This window comes from Sus scrofa, chromosome 1, assembly GCF_000003025.6.
Source record: "Sus scrofa isolate TJ Tabasco breed Duroc chromosome 1, Sscrofa11.1, whole genome shotgun sequence".
Classification (NCBI taxonomy): Eukaryota; Metazoa; Chordata; class Mammalia; order Artiodactyla; family Suidae; genus Sus; species Sus scrofa.
The window spans coordinates 108462740-108481352 of NC_010443.5; the positions used below are offsets into that span (position 1 = coordinate 108462740).

The following is an 18613-nucleotide window of genomic DNA, read 5'->3' on the forward strand; positions in this document are numbered from 1 at the left end:
ATGCTCGTCTACCCCAAAACTGTATTTCATAAACAGATGTCGATTTTAGACTGTCTAAATCCACAGACTCAGTAAGCAGAGTGCTAAATTTATCCAGCCTACTAGGTAAATAGAAATAAAAGAATTCCAACAATTAAGACTGCCAGCTAGATACTTAAACACAATGTAGTTCTAAAAAATGCACGTGCCTGTTAACTCGAATAATGCAATGGAAATCATTAGTAAGAGTCATTTGTTCTACAGCTCAAAGCCAGAAAGAACATATTCTTAGACTCACACGTTGTTGTCCCCCTGGCTCCTGGTGTGGTACGTTCGCCTCCCTGCTGTCTTCCCATTCCTTAACTCCACAGCGGGTAGTTCTTTGAAATAACAGCAAAACTGCTCAATGTTACTATTTTAAAAGGAAGGGAAGAAAATTATTATTTTTTAAAATGTACTAAGACTGCAAAGAAACTACTACGAGACCTACATATAGATTTTGGAAATGTGTGATCTTCCAATTTCTCATTAAAATTGTACTCAATACACTGTATTTCCTCATCATGCTTCCTCACTTAGTCCACGAAGAACAACATAAGCAGATGACTTTCCAAAAATAAAGAACTTAAAGCAAAAATCTCTTTTCAAAAAATCCTTAATTCCCCCTTTCATCTATAGATTATCATTTCTTTCTTTTCAGGATATTTGTTCCCAAGTGTTCAATTATTTCCTCAAATAAAAGGAAACCATGAAACCAACCATATTGTTTAAATACATTCTACAGATTAACAAGAATTCAGTAGTGACTAGAATTTCATCTCTGAGCAAGGATAGAAAAGATAAGAGTCAGTGTCTTTAAGGAGAGATAAGACATGGCTTCTCCTTATTAGCAAGTTGGACTTGATAAAATAATTTATTCTGATCTTTGATGCCGCATTAAAATCCTTTAACACAACTTTCAAAATAATTTCTTCTGTGTAACTTAGGTCAGCCTTGTTGTCTATTTTATTTTTAGTGCTGATCTTAAATTTTGAAGATCCTATAAACCTCTGATCTTCTAACCATACTTAGGACTCAACTAATGGCTGAATTAAGTTCTCTGAACAAGGTTCTTTATAAACCAGAGGTCTGTAAACTTTGGCCCACAGGACAAATCCGGCCCTGGGCCAGTGAGATTTTACTTTTTTTTTTTTTTTAAACTCAATGAATTTTATTACATTTATAGTTGTACAACAATCATCACAACCCAATTTTATGAGCTTTGACATTTTTCAAATGAATTTTATATTTCCAAAGAGTTGTTTAAAAGGGAGGAGGGTGTTGAAGGGAGGAGAAGGACATGTGAGAGAGACTGGATGTGGCATGCAAAAATGAAAGATATTTATTTAATCTAGCCTTTTACAGAAAGTCGCTGGCCTGTCCTCAAGCCTATTCAGGAAGCAACAGGAATTAAGAATAACAGCTAACAGTTATTTACTGCAAAGCACTGTTCTAAGCACTTCATATAAATTATAAAATATATCCCCAACTACCCCATGAGGTAGATTATTATCACCAATTTCACTAATGAGAAAAAGGCACAAGGAATTGAGGTAACCTGCCCAAGTCACTAGACTAGAGTTAGCGGCAGAGACAGGATCTGAATCCAGAGCCTGTGCTCTTAACTATTTCAATAGAAATTAATGTCAGTTACTCCAGCTCTAACTGTAATATTACCTGAGTGACTGAAGGATGGCATTCATGAAACACGTGTTCCCCAAATTTCGAAGACCTGTGGCACAAATGGCAGTGGTACTTCCCTGTAAAATGGAACAAGAAGCAGCCATCAGTAATGCCAAGAGAAGGCCAACTCCTGCAAACATCAAAGCAAAGCAAAGGTCTATATTTGACCTTCAGCATCAAGCAAGTTTGGAATTGTTCCTTTTCTGTACAACGAATATTTCCAATTCTCCATCTGTTTAAGTGTCTAGATGTTTTTAGAAAGCTGCTTCTGATCCTAGCATTGTTCTAAATGGGAGTATCTTATGAAAGCTTATGAGGAAATCAGCATTAATAAGTACTGTGGAGTACACAGTGCATAAACCAGGAATATCCTTAAAAGAAGTAAGTTTAAGACTTAATGCCTTTATAAGACTCTATTAAAGCTACTACAAAGTGGAAAAATATAAACATATGTGTCTCAAGTATTTATGTCCCTCAACTTTTAACTCTAAGCCATTCAAGCGACCGATACATGTTTTCTTAACAATGGAATATCAATCCGAAAAAAATGACCTGAATTTCCCTTAAAGACTAAGGCTTAGTGTTCGGATTAGCTGTACAAATGCACCATGACGTCTGACTACTGCACTTGGTCAGTGAATCTACCAATCCAACCCAAATCATCGCCTTAGCCCTTTCTTCCACAAAACTGTAAGTTATTTAATTAAGTGCATGTCTAAACACAGCTAGCATGGCAGCAGAGAGGGAGAAGCAGGGCAAAGTAACTGGTGTATTTAAAAATATTTAGTGATCTTTAAACTTTGTTACTCCATTAATGGTTCACATGTCTGCCTAAGAGAGAGACACCAGAATAAGGAAGCATATTCTCTTATGATGATATTGCATTAATGAAGTCCTAAGAAATAAAACTTACCGAAACATCAGACTCGTAGAATTTGCACTAGGGACCTTTAACAGAAGGAACCAAGGATCCCTGGGATCCTACAGAAACGGAGTAACAAGGTACCTGAGTAGGTGTTAAGAACAAATGCCTGCTAAGGCAGAAGTCCTGACAGAAGGAAGGCACTGGATAGACGGACTTGCTGGGGTATTTAGTCACATCAAGAAACCTTAGTACAAGTGGCAAACATTTTGTAAAATAATCCAAATCCAAGGCACACATTTATGAAAGTTTATAAGGGACATTAATGTTAGAGTTGTAATCAGTGACTAGATCTCAACCAATTCTGATATTTGAATAAAGTTTAATTACTTACATTTACTTTTAATAACTTGCTGTTTAGTGATGAGTTTTCCAAAAGTTTTCTTTTCCTATGCCTGTCAGCTGTGAAAGCTGAGCTATTAAAACACAAACATACAGTCAAAAAACCATGAATGCATACATACTGCCCAGCAGGGTAAAGAATAAACGTCTAAGCATCTAGGACATGGAGCACCACCTGGCTGCTTACTCAGGCCAGAAAGTAATTTGTTAGGCCCACAGTGGCCCCCAAGTATTTCAAGTAACTGAGGAATCCAACTTCCCTTGGAAATCCCCACTGCCCCTCCAGCAGGGTGGGACTGGAAGCTGCCACCACCAGGCCCTTCCCAGAAAAACTGGCCAGGTAAACGTGGTCTGTGACACTGTCCCTCTCCACCACCACTCTTATCTACCTAATCACTGGTGAAGCTTTAAACATGACAACACCCATTCCTCATAAGAAAAAGGAAACCCTGGTCTGACATGATTATTCTGAGAGGAAACATTGTCTCAAATACCTGGCTACTTCTTTCTTAATTCTGATAAAGGTATCATCTTTTGTCTCTATGATATAATCTGAGTTTGTGCAAGGATAAATAAATTACAGGCATAAAGGCATATATCAATTCATTTGATTCAGCTCCGTCCCAAAGCATATTATAAAACAAATCATAATTATCACATAAATTCTGAATTTAAATTATTTAAATTTTTCTTGATGAAAGAGATATTTTGAAGTTCATCAGAAACTAATTCCTATCTACAAAAGGTCACTTTAAGATTATCATGTATCAGGAGAACTAAAGAAAGTAAAAGTTACTATTAAACAACACAGACTTTTAACTCTTTCCCATTTCCAAAAATACTGGGCTAATTAAAAGTAAATATATAATTATTTTTCTTTCCAGGATTTCCACATGAACTGTTTTCTTTAGAGTATCAGATTAGTTACAGATTCAAATCTGAAAATATTCTTAGGAAACATATCTTCAGGATTGTGTGCATGTCCCTCTCAGTGTGCTGGCAACTACAAGGTAAGAAGGGATCAATCCCATTTGTATTTTGATGGTTAAGTTATTCCTTCACAAATTCTGTTAAATAAAGAAGTTGAGTCACAAGCACAGTAAATATACTACTTAGTGTCAATGCCTCAGAGTTAATTTAGTTTTAAACTATATAAATAAAGCCTTTAGCTTTTAAAAATAGAAGCCATCAAATTTTATCATCAGTGATTCTGGAAATGGCAGAATACTTTAGATCATGCTATTTAATACAGTAGCCACTCACCACATGTGGCTACATAAATTTAAATTAAATAAACTTAAATTCCTGAATGTCCTGTTTTCTCTTTGGCTTCTTTGTCATTGAGATGATAAGTCTTTTCTTAGAGAAAACTATGAAGGGCAGGAAAAATAACTTGGTAGCTACCCACTTCTACCACATAGAATCAAGTCAGTAAGATCTTTATAATGACATCACCACATCAAAGAGTGATATTACATAAATTACTGCAGGAATCTCCTACTTCACAGTTAACTGTGACAATTTCAGACAAAATTCAGTATTTTGGATCATGTATCTGTACCTGTGTCTCTAACCCTAGATGGAACTCCTGATGCTTTGTTCAAATTAAAAGAAGGGAAGAGGAAAAAGAGAAGAACCACAAGAGGACAATCCAAAAAGTACTTAAACTCTAGGAGTTCTAATTAGTTTAGATTTTAAAGAAATCCATTCTTCTTCCCTTATCAGCTTATAACCCATTTAGTCAGAGACATGCAAGGAGACTTTGGTTAACCAAAGAGAGACAGTGTTTCACTCCAAGAATTTACGTTATTCCCTCTCAGAACACAATTTTAAAATATTCTAATTGGCTTTACATGTAGGTTTTCTAAGGGACTCCCACTTTTTGCATGTTCTCACAATATCTTTTATACATCAACTATCGAAATAAATCAGATGGCACCTGATGATTACTGGTGATATGTACAAATGTCACCTGAGTCAGCAATCATTCCAAGGCTATGCTTCTATCCACTGAAGTTTCAAAGATACTACTACTGGGGTTTCTGTTTACTGCTTGAATTTTGGCTCCAGTGAGTTTTATCTGACTAACCTATTTGGCTACAGCAAAAAAAAAAAAAAATCTATTCACATATGTAGTTCAATTTCTTTATGACAAAGCATTTCATAGCCTCTTATGCTTTACTGACAATACACTCCCCCTCAAAAAAAAAGAAACTAGGATATTATGCTATCGCAGATGCAAAGCAAACGATAATATAATGAAACTTAATTTCCCTTAAAAAATGAGACATACATTTCAGAGCTTCTAAGAAGACTTTATAATACATTTGATAAGGTTTTCTAATAGCAAAGGAAACTTGATAATGATTTTGTATTATTTTCTTCTCTTCCCTTGCAGATAAACTGAGTAGCTTATAAGTTGGTAGGTAATAACTAAAAAACAGGCTCTGGAGCCCTTGGATGTGGTTTAAGATAAATAGTAAATGAAACAAATGCTAAGCTATAATAAAAACCTATTGACATTTTCAAATACCCAAATCCAAACTTTATTTTGTTCACAGTTTGATGACACTAAAAACATGATGAAGTTGTAGAACTCATAAACAAAAATCCACTCAGAAACTGTAAAAGGCCCCTCAACCCCATTCCATTCCCTTTCCCAAGGCCTACTACTTACTTTTCCAAGTTCTGTAAGTGTTCTCTGACTTTCTGTACCAGTCCCAGCTTGGTGTCATTAACCACAAAATCATCACAGCGATAACTGCAAGGAAAATATTAATCAATGTGTGTAAAGAGCTTGAGGAAACCACAGTAATGAAATCACTAAAAGGCCTGGCTGCTGCCAAGATGATCACATGGCTCTGCAGGCAGTTACTGTCGGTGGTGAGTTTAAAGAGGACTTGGAATTCACAATGGAATGTTTTTTAAGAGCCTTTTTTAAAAAGCCACGTAGGCAATGAACATTAGCTTCTTTTAATATTTTTACTCAAAGGCTCTTCAATTCCTCTTTCAAAAATGAAACAAGCTGCTACATGTGTGATATTCTTTGTAATGGTGCATAATACATGGAAAATGAAATACAAAGCACCAATTCGACTGATGTTGTATAAAGCCTAAAGCTTTAACATGATACTTCCCAATTCAAATTAATGGGGAGTTTGGGGGTGGGGGTGGGGGGCTAAGGAGAGATTTAAGTGAAAAGAGGGAAAAGGTAATTAGCCTCTAGGGATATTTGAATAAAAAATTAAAAGCTATACATTTTACACAATTTAATTCAAATGAATTGAATTCAGATGGTTGAGAAGAATGAATCTTTTCATTCAGAGGTGTTAGGAAACAAAATTATAAAACAGTGGCTACATCATTCTGGAAACTGATAAAATGATTTGAAGACCTTAAGGTGTTCTTTAAAACTGATATTGTAGTGTGTATGTGTGTGTGCGTGTTTTAGCAAGTCAAAAAGCAAATAATATAATGAATCACACATAATAAACTTTTAACTTGTACATTAGCAATCAGTTTTTTTTTCCTGGCATAAAGCCAATTTTAACAAAGACAACATACACACTAGTACCAACATATTTTTTTTGAACTGCAGCTTTGTGTAAAACTACTTATTATAAGTACCAAAGAATAATGACAATAAGACTACCATTCTGAGCAAACAAAACTTTGAATGCATAGCAATTAAGTAAAAATTAGGTCACCTCTGGCAGAATCCAAAAACTATTTCTTACAAATGTGAAACCAATCTATTAAAAAACTGAAAAGAGGAGTTCCCATCGTGGCGCAGTGGTTAACAAATCCGACTAGGAACCATGAGGTTGCGGGTTCGGTCCCTGCCCTTGCTCAGTGGGTTAACGATCCGGCGTTGCCATGAGCTGTCGTGTAGGTTGCAGACACGGCTCGGATCCCGCGTTGATAGGCCGGTGGCTGCAGCTCCGCTTTGACCCCTAGCCTGGGAACCTCTATATGCCGAGGGAGCGGCCCAAGAAATAGCAAAAAGACCAAAAAAAACAAAAACAAACAAACAAACAAACAAAAAAACTGAAAAGAAGATGAAGAAAAGTAGTTAAAAAAAAAAAAGATTACACAGAAAAAGCATGGCTTGTCTTTTATTCACAGGGGTCAAAATATAAGTGGGTGCTTCTGAAAACTTTAACTAAAAAATATATATGTAATATTTAACACGCCCCTCCCCATTAACTGACCACCTATGCTATCAATCCAGAGTTCTCCAAGTTCCCATGGTCAATCCCTAACATTTCTATAAATAGCAAAAGCTACCTTTTTTTTTTTTTTTGTCTTTTTCGGGCCATGCCCTCGGCATAATGGAAGTTCCCAGGCTAGGGGTCTAATCAGAGCTACAGCTGCTGGCCTACACCACAGCTCACGGCAACGCTGGGTCCTTAACCCACTGAGCAAAGCCAGGGATTGGACCCACAACCTCATGGTTCCTAGTCAGATTCATTTCCGCTTCGCCACAATGGGAACTTCATCAAAAGCTACCTTTACATCTTAGACTGTTTCCCTATCATCAAAGTTAGACAAGCAAGTTTCTATCAAGACAGACAAGGACCATGTATGACATCAAAAATGTGGATTTATTGGAATTATTTCCCTTATTTGTTCCACTGCACATTAACATATTGAAAATATTTGTGCTCTAAGGTAGACTGTATCATGGATGCAGTTTTTAAAATTGTTCAGTATGCATGTACAAATGCTATGACTCATCACCAGTTTATGGACCTGTTAAAAGAAACAGAAAATAATGAACTGAATGACTATATATTCTTTGCCAATGTTCACTGCTTGAGTCATGGAAGAATTTTACAAAGGTTTACTGTACGTTAACTCTTAAGTCAAGATTTTCTTGAAAGAGAAGGAACATTTAATACTCAATAAAGAGAAAACATCACATTGTGATTTATTTTTCACCTGTATCACACTGCACATGAATGAGCTAAATTTAAAGATCCAAGGAGAGAGAAGACTTTTTTGTGACCTATACGGACAGGTATGCAAATTTATGTTAAATTTAAACTTTTCATAATACAAATCAAAAATGATTTTATACATTTCAACGTATACAACAAATATGCATAAGATTTTAACTACAATAGCATATTATAAGTTGGGGTGCCAAATCTAAAAGAAAATTCAAAGAATGCTTTGTCGATATGGATAAATTTAGAACTGATTTTCAGTTTACATAATGGCCTTTTGAATTTGATGTTGATAATACTGAATTGTTAAAAGAGTTAGTGGATTTTATTTAAGTTAGGTACAGTTTTGAAACTGATGTGCTTTCACTTCAGAGTCAAATCAATTATTCTAAAAAGGTGAGTCAGTTTTGTCAATATAGATGCCACTATTAAAGAAAATGGGTTTTTTGGTACTTTATTCATTTATTGGAAAAATGTTAACAGTGTTTGGAACCTACATGTTTAACTACAACTTTTATGACTACAGGTCAAGCACTTCCAATGAAAAGTTAGCCTTTTTTTTTTTTTTTTTTAAATGCTTTTTAGGGCCGCACCTGTGGCATATGGAGGTTACCAGGCTAGGGGTCTAATCCGAGCTACAGCTGCTGGCCTACACCACAGTCACAGCAATGCCAGATCTGAGCCGCATCTGCAACCTACACCATAGCTCACGACAACGCCAAATCCTTAACCCACTGAGCAAGGCCAGGGATCGAACCCACAACCTCATGGTTCCTAGTCAGATTTGTTTCCACTGGACCTTGATGGGAATGCCGAAAAGTTAGCATCTTAATGGAGATGTGCTGTACATATAAAATATATATTAGATTTTGGAGGTTCCATATGAAAAAAATATGCAAACTATTAGTAATTTGATATGCATTACCATGTTAACATGATAATATTTTAGAAAACCGAGTTGAATAAAATACACAATTAAGGAGTTCCTGCTGTGGCACAACAGGATTGGAGGCATCTTGGGAGCACTGGAATGCTGGTTCCATCCCTGGCCCAGCACAGCAGGTTAAGGATCTGGTGTTGCTGTCTCTGCAGCTTAAGCTACAACTGAGGCTCAGATTTGATCCCTAGCCCAGGAACTCCATAGGCCATGGGATGGCCACAAAAAAAAAAAAAAAAAAAAAAAAAAAATTACACAATTAAAATTAACTTGTTTCTCTTTGCATTTTTAATGTCGCTACTAGAAAATTTACTATTACTTAACGTGATAAATTATTTCTGCTGGACAGCCTTGCTAGTCTAAAGACTATCTAAGACACTAGCTGCTCTTCTGCCCTATAATACTACCCAATATCATAAAGAGGTAACAGATATAACTTTACTGAACTACATGAATGAACTTAATTTAAAGGAATCAGTTTTATTGGCTGGATTTGTTTTCACTGGCTTAAAGCATTTTAAGTTTTCACAATTGTCCTGCATTTTTCAAGAGTCAATTTTAGGTCTTCTTAAAGTCATTATCAAGGACAATTCTAAGATTCTAACTTTTGTACTGTGTGAATTTACCACACCGTGCGCAAGTGTTCCTTGATGATGATGAAAGGAAAGCACCTGCTTCCACAGGACAAAACTTCCAGGAGTGTCTGGCATGTGGCAGAGGATCAATCAATGTCAGCTTCCTTCCACTGTGTAATCAGGGCTGCCTCACAGCACACCCTTCTCTAGCTGCCCCCATTCCCCTGTTTTGATTTCTTCTTCCTCTCTGGCCCAGAGGCCAAAAGAAAATAAGTAACAAACGTAGGAAATAAATAAGAATTTAAATGTTGTCTGCTTGCCATAATCTTTAACTGAGACACTGATTCAAACTGGAAACTATCCCACTAATACTGGGATAAAAAAAAAGTCCCAAGGCAAACAGAAGGATTTAAAGTAAACAAGCTCAGCAGAAATGAATCTGACTGGCATCCATGAGGACAAAGGTTCGAGCCCTGGCCTCACTCAGTGGGTTAAGGATCTAGCATTGTCATAAGCTGTGGTGAAGGTCGAAGACGAGGCTCAGATCCTGCATTGCTGTAGCTGTGGTGAGGGCCAGTGGCTACAGCTCCAATTAGAACCCTAGCCTGGGAACCTCCATATGCCATGGGTGTGGCCCTAAAAAGATTAAAAAATAATAATAATAAACAAGTTATAAAATCTCTTCCTGGTTTACAATTGTGTTGAAACTATCAGGTCAGAATTATGCTTATCTCTGTTAACACCTGAAAAAAAATTTAGCCATGATTCTTAGTTTTCACTTCAAGGAGATTTTACATCAAAATAAGAATTACAAAAAGTACATAACTTGTAGGTCATGTTGCAAAGTTTCTAGATTGGTCCCCTGAAACTTGGAATGCATTTCCAATTGTGAAATCAATATGGTTATAAAATATGGTAAAATGTCATAAGGTGAAAATACACCTGCTTCACAAAATGTAACTGAAATAATATTATAAAAAGTTTTTACTCCTCTTTTTCTTATTCCTACTGAGAAACTGGAGCAGAGGTCTAGGTTTCAGCATCCCTTCACACAAATGGGACTTCATGTGTTTAACAAACACAAGTCAGGAACTACCTACACTGTACCACCAACTTTTAGGCTATTAAATTAATACTTAAGCAAATGGTTTGGTTTGGTTTGGTCTGGTTTTTTCGGCTATGCCATGGCATGTGGAAGTTCCCAGGCCGGAGACTGAACCCATTCCACAGTAGTGGCAGCGACCCAAGCTGCTACAGTGACGACACTAGATCCTTAACCAGCTGTATCACAGAACTCCTAAACAGGTTTTAATTTAGTGATTTTAGATGATTCTTCAAGTAAAGATGGGATTTACCTCTAAAAGACTACTTGTCAGATAAGAAAAACATTTACTTCTGTATTTACTAAAAAAGAAAGCACTGTTAAAGAAAAATTGCAAAAAAAAAAAAAAAAAAAAAAAAAAAAAAAGGAGTTCCCATCATGGCTCTCAGTGGAAATGAATCTGACTAGCATCCATGAGGACTCAGGTCCAATCCCTGGGCATTGCCCTGAGCTGTGGTGTTGCTGTGGTTGCGGTGGAGACCAGCCACTACTGCTCCAATTCAACCCCTAGCCTGGAAACCTCCATATGCCACAGGGGTAACCCTAAAAAAAGACCAAAAAAAAAAAAAAAAAGAAAAGAAAGAAAGAAAGAAAGGAAAAGAAAATCTGGAGTTCCCCTCATGGCTTAGCAGAAACAAATCTGACCAGTATCCATGAGGATGCAGGTTCGATCCCCGGCCTCGCTCAGTAGGTTAAGGATCTGGCATTACCGTGAGCTGTGGTGTAGGTCACAGATGGGGCTCAGATGTGGCACTGCTGTGGCTGTGGCAAAGGCCAGCAGATGTAGCTCCAGTTGGACCCCTAGCCTGGGAACCCCTTTGTGCCAAGGGTACGGCCATAAAAAGACCAAAAAGAAAAAAAAAGCAAAGAAAATTTAAGTGAACTGAACACAAAAGACAAAAAAGTAATACTCAGAAATCATATTAGGCAACATATTAGAGATGTTAGATAAGGAATCAGAAACAAAAAAGGCAAGGAAGGAGAAGGACTGGTATTTTTCTCTACTTCTAACACCTTGAGATGAACTACACTATCATCTTGGCTATGCAAAAACTAGTCTCAGACCAAATTCCCTGAGTCAAATATAATGCTAAAAGAGTTTTAAAGTGCTTTAAGCCAATAGTTAATAAGCTAATTAAATGCAGAGAAGGGTATTATGTGTATATGCTATTAAAAGCAAAAGATATACAATTAATTTACTACACTGCACTAAAGGGTAGCAGGTAAACAGGTAGCAGGTAAATGTTCCTAAGAAACACAAGTTTTATACATACTAGTATATAATTAGTAAAAAATGGATAAAATCACTTATTTCAAAACCTGCTTATTCTAATAGCAAAACTGTTCAATTTCTTCATTACATTGATTACATATTTTTAAATTTAGGGTGGTTTTTCTGGCCACACTCATGGCATATGAAAGTTTCCAGGCCAGAAATCAAATCCCTGTACCTGGTCAGGGACTGAACCCATCCCTCAGCATCAGTCTGAGCCACCGCAGAAACAAGGCTGGATCTTTAAACCGCTGTGCCACAGTGGGAACTCCTAGGTTTTGATTCTTTTCTAATTTCTAGCATCTAATTATGCCTAATCCTATTTAATTTTCTTTCTATAATCTCCCCTAAACTCACCTTTTCCCTCCTCCATTTCAACTAGTATTTTATTCTATATCTTGGTTATTCTCCATGGTGTGGTATCTTCCCCCACCCCAATAGAGTAGCTTTCAAATCCACAGATATCTGTAGCTAAATTAAGCTATAGTATTTGATGGTCCCTGCAATGTCGACTTTACTTAAATTTTCTTCTCTCTCACCTTTCCCTCCCAATCTTTCCTTTCACTTCGGTGTTACCTGCTTTATGTTTAGATTTAAGCTTTCATCACATACACTACCAACTCCCTTACGATCTTTCAATATTCTCTATGTAGCACAATTCACTCGTTCAATGGCAAAAAAAAATTATCCCTTTCTTGGTCATCCCCACCTGTACTTTCTTTCCCCGTTCTCCAAAAATAAACACATTCAGCATAGCTCAATCACTTTCCTGTCCTAATTTAATACGGGTTTACTTCCTTTAAAAATTCTAATTTTAGAAACACTTGTTTCCTTCCTATTTCGCTTTGCACCTCATGCCCCCTCTAATTATAAAAGGCAAAACACCAGTCTACAAAGATGCAACCTTCAAATTATTTTCAGTGGCTTCTAATCAGGTTAAAAAAAAAAAAAAAACAAACCACAAAACTGAGCATCCACCATCCCAATATATGTACATGTTTGGATTAATTATATACATAATCTAACTTATGTATCTAAGTATGTGTACAGTAAAAAGAAAAAAAGAATGAGCTATAGATGAAATAAAACATTTTAAAATGTCTTGCTTTCATGATGTCCTCATAACAGAAACTAATGTCTCAAAGTACAATACACACATAGGATGAGCTTTGACATTAGTGATAATGGATTTCATATGGTCTCAAACTTTCTGTCCAAACACAGATCTGATTAGTCTGTGTTTTCATTAGATGGCCAATATTTTTACTTTGTGATGTATTTGATGAGCTCAGAGTAGGAATGTATGTCAGCTTGCCTTTTCCTTGTTCACCAGTATTTGTGTTAGTATTATTACTGTTACTATCTTGGAGGATTTTTCTTCTTGTAAAAATATTTTAAAATATGTTATCCATTGGATAAGGGTTGATTTTTGGTAAAGCTAAACAAATCCATGTAAGTAGGTAGACAAAAACTGTAATATACTGCACAATGCTAAAAGTGAACAAGGTGGGGACACCACCTGGGAAGCTCTGATGCAGGACACTCCATTGGGAGTTCATGACACATAACCATCTCGTCTACAAAACACTGGCAGTAGGTATATTAAATATTTACCAAAGCGCTTTTTTTTTTAGATAAAAACTCTTAATAGAAGTTCTGATATTTTCTTCTCATATCTTCAAGCACATTATTTTAGAGACCACTGGCACTAAAATCTGGGTCCCTAACATATAGCAGGTTTCTCAATTAATATTTATTTATTGAATAAAAGCAACATATCGATCCACTACTCTGGTGTTTTTGAAGCTTGTTCACATTATGTTTGGGGGCCATAATGTTAATTGGACCCTATCTCTAATAAAAGTTTTCAAAGTGAAAATTTGGGAGGGGAAGGAACTTTTTATAATGCCAAGTTTTTTCCATAAAGGATCTATATTTTCACTTTCTATCTTTCTTTAGTACATTTATTCCTAGTTGTAGTTTATAGTTTTTGTCATTATTTTGAATGTTTGTTTTTGTGTGTTTGGTCATTTCCATTTTTAACTAATGACTGCTCATGAAGAGAAAACTATTAGTTTTTGTATACTTGCTTGTATCACCATTTCAAAATTTCTTATTAATTCTACTAGCTTTCTACTAAAGTCCCCTTGAATTTTCTGGGCATCTCATTGCATAATTTGAAAACAAGTAATTTTTCTTTTCCAATATTTATACTAATTATTTACTTATTCTGCCTTATTTCAATGGCTAGAACCACCAAAACAAAGCTTAGTAATAGTGACAATGTAAATGATGATGGTCTTATTTCTGATGTTAATGGAAATGGCTTTAGAATTTCATCAATTTGCATACAATGTTTGCTTTCTTTTGGAGGGGAAGTATCATGTTTTAATAGTCTCCTTTTCTCTTTCTTTTTTTCTTTTTTTTTTTTTTTGCCTTTTGTCCTTTTAGGTCCATACCTGTGGCATATGGAGGTTCCCAGGCTAGGGGTCTAATCAGAGCTACAGCTGCCGGCCTGCGCCACAGCCAAGGCAACACCAGATGTGAGCCGAGTCTTTGACTTACACCACAGCTCACGGCAAGGCCGGATCCTTAACCCACTGAGCGAGGCCAGGGATCAAACCCGTAACCTCATGGTTCCTAGTCAGATTCGTTTCTGCTGCGCCATGACAGGAACTCCTTATTTCAATGTTATTAATTTTTTTAATCAGAAATGGTTTATTATAAATGTAATTTTGCTTCTAATGGTACAATAATCTGGGGTTCCCTTGAACAATGAATATGTTAGCAGACTTACAAAATTAACTCAGTAATTATATAATTTTTCTTTCTGACACATCTTACTGGGTTAGATTTGCCTTAAGGTATACTTATTCACAACTATTTTAATTAATGAAATTGATTTTTTGGAATTTCTATCAGATTTCTGTCTTTAAGGTTTTGAAAGTTCTGCAATATTTACAATACTCTGGGTTAAATTTTAATAGTTGAGGCTGCATGGTCTGATATAGTGGCTACCAGCCACATGTGGCAATTTAAACAAAAACATTCAATTCCTCAGCCCCACCAGCCACTTTTTTTCTTCTCACCAGCCACTTTTAACTGCTAAACTGCTATTATATTGAATGGCACAGACGTCACACCCAAAACAGAAAAATCTCTTCCGTCGCTTTAAATTTCTACTAAAACTTTTCCCATTCCGGCTGTTTGTGCTACTGAAGCTACCCAAATGATAAGGCTCCAGAGCATATTCTTGAACTAAGAAAGTACTCCCAGACCAAACCATTCTTCACCCACATGAAATGAGAAGCAGTCATCATACAAACAAAACTGATTTTTTATGCAACAGTAAAGAAACAAGTCCTTTAATCTACTGGCTACAAAGCAATCTTTATACAGTAAGTTGTGTATAATAAATACTAACACCAAAAAAAAAAAAAAAAAAAAAAAAACAGACAAAAAAAAGTACCTCTTGAGATGTGGCAATGGCAAATTGATCGCTAAGTTTTAAATTTCTTTTCCTTGTATAATAGAGAATATACTATGATAGAGGAAACTCTGACCTCTGGCTTTGTTATAAACGACAGATATAGATACAGAAAACAAAAAAACAAATAAGAAAAAGCTGATATTCTAGTCACTCATCTATTTCAAAACAAAAAACATTAAGTAGAAAGAACGCTTTCAGAAAAAAAAGCTTATTTTTAAATTCTTTTATTCAGTTCTAATGCATTGCCATCAACTAAAGCAATTTTGGAAAATTAGAAGACTACCTACAGAGAAAACCCATTTCCTTTGTTAAAAACAGACAAGTACCACCTTATTAAGAAAGAGCCTTTTGTTTTCAGACCATGTATTAAAAAGTTTCTTTTTAATGAAACTTCAAAATGCTGTTTTTAAATTTAAAAAAATTTCCCCATTCTCTAGTCTTTAAAACACTGAAAATTTGTGACCAAAAACTTTATTTAAGAATAGTCAACAAAAGATCCTCTCCTGTTTAATTTTTAATCACAAGTGCCTTTGAAAATGATTCAGTATCACTTTAACCCCACAAATAAAAGCTTTATTTTTATTAGTTCTAATTAAAACTCTACTTTTGGAGTTCTTGCGGCTCAGCAGGTTAAGGATCGGCATTGTCACTGTAGCAGCTCAGGTCACTGCTATGGCGTGGGTTTGATCCCTGCCTCAGGAACTTCCACATGCATGCGTGCAGCCAAAAAATAAAAACTATTTTTATAGGTGCTTAGAATCTAAAATACAAGTCCTTTTTCCATACATATGAATTGATGCAGATTTCATAATATTCCTTTGTATGAAAAGAGGGCTTTAAAACATTACCCTGCCAAGGAAGCAAAAATTGTTGTAATTTAGTTTTAATATTTCTTTCATATTTTGAATTCTTAGAAATTTAGCTACTGTTGATGAGTTGATGAGACTATGTCAGATGCCAGAAATTATTTGTTCAGTATTTTAAATCTATTAACTCCAAATGTCTATCTACATAAGAAGTCAAATAAAAGTTCCTCATTTTAATCTTTGCTTCTTCTCAATTTTAATCTTTCTTTCTTTTGAATATAATAATGTATGCTATGAATAATTCTATTTGTATTGACTGAGGGAGGAAATTTGGGGTGGGAGGAAAAAAAATATTACCGAACATACAACTGATGTGAACACTTGCCCTTGTGCGAAAATCTTGAGATTTTCACTTTTATTAAAATCTTCATTTGTCTCCTAAAGGAGTGGGTTTGTTTCAAAACAAAATTATTCCTTTTGATGTTGCTTTCCCTCTTTTGAAATCACGACCCAGTTTTACATTGTTCTGCTTGGTTAATCTCTGCTTCCTCTAGACACCTAGTTTATATCAGAAGTAAAGGGAGCTGCTCTGCAAGGGTGTTCCTCTCGGGAAATAAATGGAATAGCTCACATACGCTGTAATTTGAATCTTCTTCAAGAAAAACGTTCTGCAGCTCTTCAGTCCTCCAAGAGGATCAGGAGAGCACAGCAATGTAGATTTGGTATAACCTTCCCCGTTTTGGAAGATAGTTAACAAAATTCAATCTTTCAAACATCTACTGCCTGCTCTGCATGATGCAAAGATTTGACATATGTTTCCTGCAGTCCCCAAGGACATTTACAAATAACTAATGTGCAGCAGGAAATTACAAGTATCCTAAGAACTATGAGTTTAGGAGAGATTATATTCAGCTACAATTGGAGCTGAGAAGGGAGTGCAGACAGCTTCATAAAGGATACGCAAAGATCAGACAGGGCAGGGACTCTTGGAAAAGGGAAAATAAGGATAGAAAAACCCTAAGCCTCAGAACAAGCTTCAACTTCTTCAGAGCACAGAGCACATGGAAAAGGAACTTTAACATTAGCTACAGTCGAAATATTTTTACTATAGCATAGTAATTAATAATCAAATTAAATCTAATACACCAGTATTCTACCTCTGAAGCAAACCATTCAGTCTAACCACAAGAAATTTCTGTACAAGGAAAATTTACAAGGTGAAGCGAAACTACTAAGGTGCACTGGGAAAAAACACATGCCCGCACGCACCATACAGAAGAAAACCTTTTTTGTTTGTCTCTTAATTATAGTGAAGTGTAGGCAAAATGTTAATTTAAACTACAGCTTCATCAGTTTACTACTATTGCAGATTCCCTTTAGGCTGTCAGTATAATGCTACAGGGTAATTCTCTGGCATTTTCTTCTAAAGCCACAAATGAGATGGTTATGTGACCAGCTGCAGCTCCCTTCCTGCATTTCAGAAGCTCTGGGTGTCCACACAGACAGCTCTGTATAACTTCACACAAAAGACTGGCAATTATCCAAGAAGCCCCTGCCATGGCGTATATTCCCCAAGGTTCAAGATTTGCCATTTAATTCCAATTCACCCATGAAACAACTTGTACTTTAACACACTATACCAATATAAAACAAATTAAATTCTAATGCTAATTAATAAAGGTATTCCTCCAAAATGCAATTACAAAGTAATTAAAGTATATAATCTATATTTTTAAAGAGACCTACAAATATAATTCCATTCCATTAAGAAAATTGCAACATAATCCCTTAACTCTCCTCAAAGAGTTACTATTTCCTCATAATCTTACCAACAGCAAAAAAACCCCACTGCCACAGGATTTAGTTGTATTGCCAAACTTCCCCATTATGTATTTCACGCACATTGCTAACTGAAAATCAAGAAGCATGTTTTAAACATCTGGTACGTACACGTTGACATGACCTATAATGACTGTTATGAGACAGATACCTCAAGAATGATCTTAATTTCTGCTGTCTAAAGAGAAATACTTACAATCTTATAGAAACACGTGATTCTGTCAATTAGGTAGCTATGTCATTCTAGTATATAAGTGTCCTGAGGGAAAGGGGGAAAAACTAAAGCAAACACTTTAACAGCTTGGCTAACACAGCTTTTGTAGGAAGGAGTAATTTATAAGAGCAAATAGCAATAAACTGAACACTAAGTCTTGTATAAAAATCCTGGGGAGGAGTTCCCGTCGTGGCGCAGTGGTTAACGAATCCGACTATGAACCATGAGGTCGCGGGTTGGTCCCTGCCCTTGCTCAGTGGGTTAACGATCTGGCGTTGCCGTGAGCTGTGGTGTAGGTTGCAGACTCGGCTCGGATCCCGCGTTGCTGTGGCTCTGGCGTAGGCCGGTAGCTACAGCTCCAATTCAACCCCTAGCCTGGGAACCTCCATATGCCGCGGAAGCGGCCCAAGAGATAGCAATAACAACAACAACAAACAACAACAACAAAAAACAGACAAAAAAA

The 18613-nt window shown here is 36.0% G+C and overlaps 1 protein-coding gene across 7 annotated transcripts in view; it reads right to left on the minus strand.

Moving 5' to 3' along the window:
- Positions 1 to 18613, minus strand: part of USP3 (ubiquitin specific peptidase 3) — a 101254-nt gene that overhangs the window by 48382 nt on the left and 34259 nt on the right. For all 7 annotated transcript variants that reach the window (XM_021094087.1, XM_021094102.1, XM_021094093.1 and 4 more), the window contains 4 exons: positions 5643 to 5726; positions 2958 to 3039; positions 1696 to 1778; positions 278 to 391 (listed from right to left, as the gene is read on the minus strand). In XM_021094087.1, the coding sequence (XP_020949746.1) occupies positions 278 to 391; positions 1696 to 1778; positions 2958 to 3039; positions 5643 to 5726 (363 nt within the window). The remainder of the gene's footprint in view (positions 1 to 277; positions 392 to 1695; positions 1779 to 2957; positions 3040 to 5642; positions 5727 to 18613) is intronic.